General features: G+C 36.6%; 1 protein-coding gene across 1 annotated transcript in view; it reads right to left on the bottom strand.

Annotated features, from left to right (window-relative positions):
• Positions 1-257: 257 nt before the first annotated feature.
• LOC106871087 (uncharacterized) overlaps positions 258-11,939 on the bottom strand; it is a 37,032-nt gene continuing 25,350 nt past the window's right edge. Inside the window, exon 2 of the mRNA XM_014917377.2 lies at positions 258-1,844. Coding sequence (XP_014772863.1) covers positions 1,179-1,844 — 666 coding nt within the window. The 3' untranslated portion in view covers positions 258-1,178. The remainder of the gene's footprint in view (positions 1,845-11,939) is intronic.

Here is an 11,939-nt window from a genome sequence, read left to right on the forward strand (position 1 = left end):
CAGCAACTGCAGCAGCAACAGTAACAAAGACTCAGGTGAAATACAGACGAAACAAAGCATTTCACTTGGCCGTGTTCAACCCTGCTGTCTTAACATTACACACTATTTCCCGGAGATGTGCTGATACATATATTCCTTCGACATAAACAAATTGAGAACATCACTGTTGGAAACAAATAATATTAAACATTGAAATGAATACAGTTTTCAGCACGTACATCGCCGAGTAGCCCATAGAGTGGATGGCGAGAAGCAAATTCATGGATCACAAACAATATCCAGTTCATTAAGACTGGAATACTTTATTTCATTTGAAATTACAAGTAAGTAAAAACGATAAATAATGATGCCATTGTTTTATTCTTATAGTTATATTTGTTTGGCCATTGATCGTATCGTTATTTTCATTTGAAAATACATAAATTTGTAAATAAATAATCAGCACACAGTCAACTAGAACCGGAATATGAAAAAGATAAAGAAAGAATCCGTTTATATCAAGATGGCAATGACTGTCTGTTTTTAAAAAGTGTTCTAACTAAATTAACTAAGTGTAATGCAGTGTGTCCATATGTGTAGCTGAGAGGACATTTTCGTCAACCATTTCCGTCTGTTATTCAACTTAGCAAAAAAGTAATCACTGTTTCGTGGTTTCTTGATGGAAATTATGAACATAATAAATATTGATTATTTTTTCTCATTATATGGAGGGTCTATTGATCATGGGGAAAGGCTAGAGTTAACTGAATAGATTCCGATATTTATTTTATCGAAATAATAAATATCTTTTCATTGGTAAATCCAGCTGAATGTTGAATTAACTGATAATAGTCGTCTACTGAATGAGCTGTTGCAATAGAAGTAATCATCAAGTTATAGATGTTATAAGTAAAGACAAATTTCTCGTGAAAGAGAAAGAATAAATCCATTCGTAGAATCTGTCGGTAGTATTATTAATAGATAATAAATATAAATAAACGACTGAATGAATCTGAAGCATTAAGCTATCTTTAGACTATATATATACATATATATATATATATATATATATATACAGAGAGAGAGAGAGAGAGAGAGCACATCTTAATTTGTTTGAAACAATTGTGAGTTTGAAATATCTTGACGAATGAGAAACCATTTTAGACTTTAAGATGGTAGATTTCAAAGTGTAGTAACATCTATTTTTCAAGATCTGACAAATGAATTTTTCCAGATGGTTCCAATCTTGTTACTGTTGGAGACAAATAACCACTGTAACGATTTCGAAATCTGCTCGTGAATACTCTTCCCGATCGTTTCCTTTCATCAACAGCTGGAGCCGCAACCATTTGTTCAGCTTCTCTTTTTGAGACCAACTTGTCTAATCGCCTTTCTAACTGGAATGCTTTATACTGTCTTAGAAATTCCGGCAGTAAAGACCTTTCGTAATCTGCCGACATTGTTGATGTTGTAGGCTCGTAGTCTTTCTTCAATAACATGTATCGGTAACGATTGGCAAACGCACTCTCTGGTGAGACAGCTAAGCCGTCGTTTCGATTAAGTACAACATTACCACTTCGTATGTAGAGCTTCAAGAGCTCCATCACTTCCCCTTGACAATGATCGTTGTCTCTCAGACATTTTTCACAAAGCATGAGCGCTTGAGGCTGGATGCAACACTTTGATACAAGTGGTTGCAAAGTTTTTGGCAGCTTGAAACACGACGAACATATGACTTCTTTCACTGAATTGGCTGGGCAGCCTTGTCTGCCTTCCGAAACTCCGACGAATACAAGCTGAATTGTAAAGCTCAGAATAAGGATATTGATTAATGTACCACCAACAAGACTATATTTAGCAGCCATCTAAAAAAAAAAGAAAGAAAGAAAACAAGATGTACAGAATGTAACGACAATATTTTATGTGGCTGTTGTTAAAAAATTGAATAATTATTTATGTACAAAGCTAGACATTTTATGAGGTTGAGGAACCAAGTTGCTTGTTTGTCATTCTCAAGAGTATTCAAAAATAATTAATAGTATGCAATTTCAAAAATATTTTCTGTTTTCAATATTTCAATAAAAAAAAATGTGGTGGTGAACTGGTGAAGTCGTTAGTACGTCGGGCAAAATGCTTAGCGAATTTCGAACGTCTTTACGTTCTGAGTTCAAATTCCGCCGCGGTCAACTTTGTCTTTCATCCTTTCGGAGTCGATAAAATAAATACCAGTTAAGCAGTGGGGTTAATGTAATCGACTTACCCAGCCACCGAAATTATTAGCTTTGTGTCAAAATTTGAAATCAATATTTCAATCTAAAACGGTACCTGCAATAGAGGAATAGGTAGGCTTCTGGAAAACCAACGCTGTAATGCAGTCTCACATTCCTACAGAAATGATTTTCCCTTCTCAGAAAAAGGAAGGAAAAAACTGTTCTACGTCCCATGCGCCTACAGACAGAATAGAATGTATTCAATATTGTTGAGTGAAAGAGTTCTTATTTCATGAAATCGATATTTATAGAATGACCGATTCCTTTATTAAATACACTTCAGATTCGGAACCCAACATTCTGGTAAGTATTTAGGAAACGTGTTGATAATTTTGTAAATGTAGATATTCATATATACATACATACATACATATGTATTTATGAGGGAATACTGAAAAGTTCATGGCTTTAAAGGTATCGTGAAATGTCTGGTTGGAGGCTCAACCTTTCGAGTTCTTTTACAGGACTTAGAAAAACTGAATGTCCACAGCAATAAGTGTGTGAATCTCAGAGGGAAATATGTTCAATAAAATCATAATTAATTGATCCTCCTATATTTTCTTTAAGACAAAGCCAGGAACTTTTTAGCTCGCCGCCCTCGTGTGTATATATATATAGATATATCTTTTGCTTGTTTCAGTCATTAGACTGCAACCATGCTGGGTACCACCTTGAAGAATTTTAGTCGAACGAATCGACCCCAGTACTTTTTAATGCTTAGTACTTTATTCTGTTACTATATTTATCCAAGGCTATGGCTACTAAGTAAGAATAGAACTGAAATGACAAATATTTCGTTGCCTAACAGTTAACCTTACTAATGAATTACTCAGTGTCTCCAGGATCCATAAAGGTTATAGGATTTACCATATTATAGTCAGCGATTGCAGGTGGTATTTTTTTTTTACCATTTAGTCAGAAAGAAAAGCAACACATGTAACCCTTTCTTGGATTTCGAGATTGGTGGGAGGAAAGGAGAAAGGTATCCTCAAACCGGAGACCTAACCTGATTGTTTGTAACAGAGTGAACTTCACTAAAGGGAACTAAGTACTAATTAGTGGGATTAAACAGGACAAAAGATTAAGCTTTCCACACAAGAAGGCCACAGCAGAATTTGTACTCAGAACGTAGAGAACCGGGACATACAATGCAAGGCATCTCACCTAATGCTCTTGCGTTTTTCACCAGTCATCCCTCTAGAGAGGTACTTTATAGTTTCCAATTTCACCTGGATTAAAATCTTTGCCCACTTTTTTTAAAAGAAGCAATGATTCATTGAATAATGTAATCGTTGATACACCATATCTTGTAAAAAAAATATATTTGATCATAAGATTTGTTGGATCAAAGATGAGGCTAAACGACGGCGACAATAACAACAACATCGACAACCTTTGCTAAATGAATATCTTTAGTCCTTGATACATTTTTGTATTATACCATCTGTCTAATGCTTCTACTGCTAATAAAGATCAGCCTTGTGACTATGTTAGGAATCACGTTCTTTTAAAATTCTTTTTTTTACTTCAGTTTTTGGCGTCGGCCAGGCTCAGTCACGATCACTGAGTGTCTTTAGTCGTTTGTAACAACCCTAGTATTTAACCTGATACTTGTTTGATCGATTTTGCAAAGGACGAAAAGCAAAGCTAATTTGCGTAAAAATGAAAGTTAATAAGATAGAATTAAGTATCAAAGCATTTTTCTTCAGCAAACTGATTCTGCCACATCTTATATATATATATATATATATATATATATGTGTGTGTGTGTGTGTGTGTGTGTGTGTGTGTGTGTGTGTGTGTGTGTGTGTGTGTGTGTGTGTGTATGTATATGTATAGGTGTAGGAAATGGGGACGGTAAATCCCTACATATATTTCCAAAAATAAGCTGAACATAAGCTATATAACTTAAAGGTTAACACATATATTTAGCTTGACTTTACTTCAAGTATTTTACCTACAGTTTACAAGTTCATTGCGACAATCACTTGTAAAGCTACCAGAAAAAAAGTCCAGCTCAATATGTTACACCTTAAAGTTACGTAACACCTGTTCAACTTTTCTTGGAAACGTATGTCGTGCTTTGTACGTATTTACCTTCTCCATTTCCTACAACTATCAATTTATAATTGCATAATTTGTCATTTTCATTGCTAAACCATGCGTTGTATAATTGCAGTCTTCTGATCGAAATTTCCATTAAATTCGATATGAGACGAAGTATGTAACACACGTTGATGAATAAACGTTGTTGATCAAGTATTATCTGCTTTAGGACATCTATATAACCGTGTATATGCTTGATATTAACTAACTGCCTGTACCAAGATCCTTTTGGACTGTACCACTCTCTCCTTCTCTCTCTCTCTATATATATATGCATAGATGTGTGCGTGTGTGTGTGGGGGGGGCGTGTACACACTCATACATGGAGGCTAGCGTGCAGTTTCCAGCTAACAAGTTTTACTGAAGTTGATTGGGTCGAACCGAGGGTATAGCAAAAGACAGTTTCCGAAAATACCATGCAGTGAGAACAAACAGGTATGTCGTGGATGCTTACCAACCTTTCAACCATTCCCAGTTAAGTATTCCATGTGATTTTAGGTAATTCTCTCATAAATATTGCCAGCACATTTTAGAAATTAATTGATAACTAAATCTTCCTTAAATCTCTCTCGACCATCTTAAAAGACGACGAAGACATTGAAAAATTTGTTCATGGATACAGGTGGACAGTGAAAGTAAAGATGCGATGGTCACAGCTTGTATGTTGTTGACGATAGATCTGCTCGATCAGGGTTAACCTGCGTTTAAACAATAATCACGAAATATGTAATCATCACATGTCGATCTGAGGAACCTATATTCTGTTGCCAATATTATTACATATGCTAGAGAGGATATGAAATCTAATTTTGATATCGAAATTTAGATTAGCATACGTTGGTGTCTAGGAAATAATACTATATGCCATATCGCTTTATAATATTAATCATAATATCTCACTTATTTCAGGTGTTCTAATGAGAAACATCTTAGATAAAGTATCATTTGAGATTTCATCTGAAATTTTATTTCCATCCTGACAGGCTTTAACCGAGACACTAACTGTAAGCAACAAAAATATAAATTATTTTGTTAGCAATCTTGCCAACAGACAAACTGGCTTACATTCTCTCAGCAAAACATGATCTAGTGGGAACGGCTACTAAAATACCAGAGATCTTGTTGAAGACTGGCAATATACAATGAAGATCATTCTTGCAGAATAACAGATCTATTCATTCTTAATGTATTCTGTCAGATTCGAACGTGAATGTCTGATTGCTAGTGTTTTTCATCATCGGAGAATATCTCTTTCTTTCAGACGATGTGTTTTGATAACGCGCAATTCCCCTCAGTCAGGGAGCTAACTGTGTGGCTCCTCAGTCAATGTTACTTCTGCTACATCTGATCTCTTATCAACGGTAATAGAATATCCCCCCGAACATTTCATCATCCGTTTGATACACTACCTAAAGCATTGAGAAAGCTGCAGTTACTCTATCCAGATTATAAGTTCACATTTATACCTGTAATTATTGGGGCCCTGGGATATGTAACACACTACCTAAATACAAATCTTGATAAATTAGGTTTCTCAAAACCAGAAAGGAGAAAGCTTATTCGAAGACTACAGGTCCAATCCATCACTGAAACTGTAAAAATCTGTTAAACTTTCCGGAAGTTTATCATTTAAATATAAATGAGCATGTTTAGATATGCGACTATATGCATGAGAATACATACATTAAAAAAACATACAAATCTGCACATATACACACATACATACATACATACATGCATGCATACATGCATGCATACATACATACATACATGCATACATACATACATACAAACAAAAATACCCTGATGTTGGTGTTGCAATTCCAATGAAGGAACCTTGGATCTAAGTTAGAGAGCGGCTCTTTCTCTATTGGCAAGAAATCTTGAAATAAAACTGAACAATGATAAACATAAAGCATACATACATACATAATACATACATACATACATACATGAATATATGCACACACTTGGGTGTATGCATTGGCAATTCAACCAACACACCAAACTCAACCATTTATTTACAAACATCTGGAACTCTCTTAACTCAAAATGTCTTGTCGCTTTGTTAGCGACCGACTTAAACTCTCTTAAGAAGATTCTTCAATAAAACTCAAAGAAAAATCATGCATACATATGTACGTACGAACGTATGTATGTATGTTATGTATGTATGTATGTATGTATGTATGTATGTATACATGTATGTATGTATGCATGTATGTATGTATGTATGTATGTGTGTATCAGCTAACAGCCGATGGTTGTTTGAGGTGGATATTTCTTAATGATGAAGCTATCAAGAAGAAATCTACATCTCGCAATTTCACCACCAATGTTGGGTAATCTTCACTGCTACTAATGGTTTTCTGTGTTTTTAACACGATACGGCAATAAGAGATACTTTCTCAAGACAAACACTGCAGTTTAATTGGCTTTCAACATATAGAGAGGAGAGAGAGAGAGAGAGAGAGAGAGAGAGAGAGAAAGAAAGAGAGAGAAGATCAATACAGAAGATTTGATACGACGCAATATTTAATTTATCACCAAGAAAGCAAGTTTGTCATAGTTAATAGTGATGGATTTGAACCGGAATATATCTGAGAACACAACTGGTATTATTACCACTACTACAATGACTGGTTTCACAGTTATTATTTTTTTTGTTATTGTGGTTGATGTTATTGTTGACGTTAGCTCGATATCAAATTTATCACCAGGAACTAACACCGCTGTGGTTTATTGCGTATGTTGTAATAATGAAGTCTCACAGGGAGGTTTAGTCAGATAAGGCCTAAGTCTAAATAACACTGACAATAGTCGTTGACGAAACTGCAGATATGTATGTATGTATGTATATATGTATGTCTATATGCATGTATGTACGTGTATTTATGTATGTGTATGTGTGTGTATGTATATATATACACACACATATATATATACATATATACATATACATATATATATACATGTATATACATATATATATGTGCGCGCACACACACACACACACACACACACACACATATACATATACATATATACATACATATATATATATATATATATATATATATATATATACGCGCGTGCGTACACACACACACTTCTAAAGCTGCAGTTGTTATCTGTAAAAAGAAAGCCAGAAAAATGCAGGCGGTGTGCTGCTTATTCAAGGAAATTATAAGAAACCCAAAATGGCTGATTTTCTTTCTCTTTTTTTTCCATAATTAATCTATTTTCATACATAACAATAATGCTGACAGTTTGAGAAATATGATTATAGCCTAAAATATTCCTTTCTACTCTTCCCTGAAATATTAGAAAGTAGTACCTAGCTCTCCCCTATTAAATTCGTGTAGTTCACTGTTGCTTCAGCTATGTTCTTTCTCCCTTTCTTCTCTGTCATTCGCTTTCTCTATCTTTCTCTTTTTGCTTTGTAGTCTTTGTCGCTTGCACACTTTTTTATTCCTATTTTTCTTTTTTTTTTTCTTCCTTTTGTTATTGCATGATTGTGTGGTTAAGAAGCTCGGTCTGTAACTACGTGGTTTCGAGTTTCAGTCCCACCACCCGGCACATTAGGCAACTATTTTCTACACTAGACCCGGGCCAACTAATGCTTTAGGAAAGAATTTGTTCGACGGAAACTGTGTGGACGCCATTCGTGTGTATGTATGTGTGTGTGTGTGTGTGTGTGTGTGTGTGTGTGTGTGTGTGCTGTATATATGTGTATATACGTGTGTGTGTGTGTGTGTATGCTGTATATATGTGTATATACGTGTGTGTGTGTATATATATCTCGTGGTCATGACTGACCACGGGATTGTACCTAGAAAGTTACTCTCCCTGGCACAAGTCCGGGCAAGGTTGTTTATGGAAGACCAGCAGTCACCCATGCATACCGGCCTTTCCTCTCCACGCCACCAGTGTTATCCAACTCATTTCTACATCTGAGTGAACTGGAGCAACGTGAGATAAAGTGTCTTGCTCAAGAACACAACACGTTCTAACCACTGAGCCATGCGCCTTCACGTGTATATATATACATTATTCAAAAGAATTCCAACTCTGTCTGTTTTTTATGTTTTATTTATATTCTTATAAAATTAATGTGGGATATAGAATATGGAATATATAGTATATATAGTAAAAGGAAATGAAGTATTGCATGTCTTATTGAATAAATGAAATATTGAATATTAAATATATAAGGACATATATATATATATATATATATATATATATATACATACATATATATATATATATATATATATATATATATATATATATATGTATATTTGTTTGTGTGTATGTGTGCGTGTGCGTGTGTATGTGTACATGTATGTGTATATATGTGTGTGTTTGTGTGTGTGTGAGAGAGAGAGAGAGAGAAGAATACTTTGTACTTGTATTTGTACCCCTACACCTCCTGACAACCGGTGTTGATTCGATTACGCCACCATTACTTCGTTGCTCAGCAAAAACGGCCAGAGTAAGTACCGGAGTCGATATGTTCAACTAAACCCTTAAAGACGGTGCTCCAGCATGACAGCAGTTCAATGACTGAAACAAGTGGAAGACAAAAGGATTACACATACGCCCGCACCTGCACACATGCCCACTCACTCACCCAAATTTACACACAAAGGTTCCACCGAAAGTAATGCAAAAGTAAGCATGACATTTTAACTGCCACACGTCGTTCAAATAGCACATTGCTGGTAGAGTAACTCTTCCTTTCCCATAAGTCTTCTTGGTCTACTTCATTGCAGAGAAATACGAATGGCGTAGTTAGAGCGTGTACCGCCCAGGAAAGCCCTTGAGTTTGTCACTCTCACGCCCCCCACCTCAAGCCTATACAAGCTTATACGGTAGACCCACAAGTGCCGCTCCCATAAAAGCATCGTCAGGAATGGACCGTTCCCTCCCCACCTAGCTATGCTACTGGGAAAATAATGGGTTTCAAGTAAGAGCAACGCGCCGTCGTTGAGTTATTGACGAAGGAGGGTTGCAGGCTGTACGACATCCACAGGAGGCAACAAATAATTTACGGAGAGGATTCCATTGACAAGAGCAATGTGCACAGATGGATGAAGCTTAAAGAAGAGAAAATCAGCATTGAAGACAAACCACGCAGCGATTGGTGATGGAAGCTATGGTGACTGCTATTTGGGAATGACAAGGGTGTCATTCTCTTTGATTTTCTGGGTTGTGACTGTACCGTGAACAGCAGGGTTGGTCCTAGGGTTGTTGGTGCCCCGGGCGAGCTGAATTCTGGCGGTCGTGGAAATTTCCTTGTTTTTGTCCCGCTCTCCTTGGTGCCCCCTAGCACATGGAGCCCCAGGCGACCTCCCGAATTGCTAGTACCTTGAGCCGGCCCTGGTGAACAGCGAGCGGTACATTGAGATACTAAAAGAAGCTTAGAAAAGCCATTAGAAGAAAGAGACCAAAACAAGAATCTGAAAGCGATCCACATTCACGATAACAATGAACCACTACACACATTTTTGTCAACAAAGCAGCCATTCGCCAAATTAGGCGGGTTTGTGATTTTCTCCATCGTACAACCAGGATCTGGCAACCTCCGACTTACACCTGTTTTTGCTCAATGAAGGTGAGTCTTCGGGGACAGCGATTTGGTGACACAGACGGGGTGAAAACGGACTGTGAAAAAGTGTGTGCAAAAGTCCACATCTGAATTTTTTCTTAGAGGATTCAAGACTTGAGTTCAACGATGGCGCAAATGCATCGCTTGTTATGGAGACTATGTTGAGTAGTACCTTTGCAGAGGAGAAGAGTTGCTCTGCCAACATGTGCAATTCGAACGCGATATGTCAATTAATAAAGACGTTGTGGGCACATTTGCCTTACTTTCGAAACAACCATCGTTTGTGTGTGTGTGATAATTCGATTTTAACGGTGGATCTCGAAGTACACAAATCTATAAATAACCCTTTCTATTATAGGCAGAAAGCCTGAAGTTTGAGGGGAGGGGCAAAGTCGATTACATCGATGCCAGTGTGTAACTGGTACTTATTTCATTGACCTCGAAAGGATGAAAGGCGAAGTCGACTTCGTAAGAATATGAACTCAGAACGTAAAAACGGACGAAATTTTGCCCGGTGCGGTAACAATTCTACCAGCTCACGACTTTGATAAATCTATAAACAATAGCGTATAAATATTCGATAGAAAAGTCGAAGACTGCTGTGGTTCGAATCCCACAGTCAGCCTCGACTTTTCCGACCCAAAGAGTTTTTTTCCCCAGTATTCACACGCTATTATTTATTGATTTATCAACTTCGAGTTCCACTGTCAAAATCGAATTTATATATACATACATATATATATATATATATATATATATAAAGATATTATTATTATTATTATTAACAATAACAATAATATGAGTGGCCAGCAAGCGTTAAAGCCAAGAAGGCAAATTCATAAATTTATAAATTTATTAATTAATAATGAATTATGTATATGTATATATATATATATATATATATATATATATATATATATATACATATATGTGTGTGTGTGTGTGTGTGCGCGCGCGCGCGTGTGTGTATGTGTGTGCGTGCATGTGTGTGTGCAAATAAACGATTAAAAAACAGGAAAACCAAACAAAAGTCAATTAGACGTACACATTGAATATAATTAGATTGATGCTTGGTGAAATTTTTTGAAAAATAGGTGTGGAAATGACGTTTCGAGTATGGCTCTTCATCGGAAAGAGGAAAACGTCCAGAGAGGAGGAAAGGAAGGATGGAGCAGATAGTCTGGAGAAGAGCACATGTGTCATTGGAGAGAGGGTGAGAGGGAGAGAGAAGGCGAGGGAAAGAAGAGGAGAAGGCTAAGGGGAGAGAGAGAGGGGGAGCAAGAGAAGAGTCTTTTTCATTTACTCTTCTTTCCACTAATTTTGAAATCGAATGGAAGAGATTTTCACTCATTTCCTTCACATGGTTATTGTATCTATTTTTTTCTCTGTTTCACTCACATTTCATGACTCTTCACTCTAGCACACACACACACACACACACAAGCACACGCGCACACACAGACGCACACGCACACACGCGCACACACAGACGCGCGCGCGCGCAGACACACACATACGCACGCATACGCGCGCACACACACGCGCGCGCCTCAGGAACACTCCAGCTTTCTCTCTTTTTCTCGTTTACTTTTCTCTCAGACACATTATGCCTTTATCAGAAGACAAATTTAGCAAAGAAACCGATAAACAGGAAAAACTATATAGGAAAAGAAACCATAAAAGCAAGCATTCAGATTTCATAAAGTTGACTCCATCAGCATTGTGCTCTTTTGACAAAAACAATTTTGTTTGTGTCTCAGTCTGTGTGTGTGTGTGTGTGTGTGTGTGTGTGTGTGTGTTATTCAAGACACGACGGTGTTCAAGTTTTTTTAAATTTCTATTAAAGATTTTTCATTATTTCTTTTTAATTAGTTCTTGCTTAATACATAAACGAGACAATAAAACCGACCTGCTGTCTACACGCCGTCAAGAAGATGAGACCGAGAGAGAATAGAAATGTTAATGAAAGG

Source organism: Octopus bimaculoides, chromosome 2, assembly GCF_001194135.2.
Source record: "Octopus bimaculoides isolate UCB-OBI-ISO-001 chromosome 2, ASM119413v2, whole genome shotgun sequence".
Taxonomy (NCBI): domain Eukaryota; kingdom Metazoa; phylum Mollusca; class Cephalopoda; order Octopoda; family Octopodidae; genus Octopus; species Octopus bimaculoides.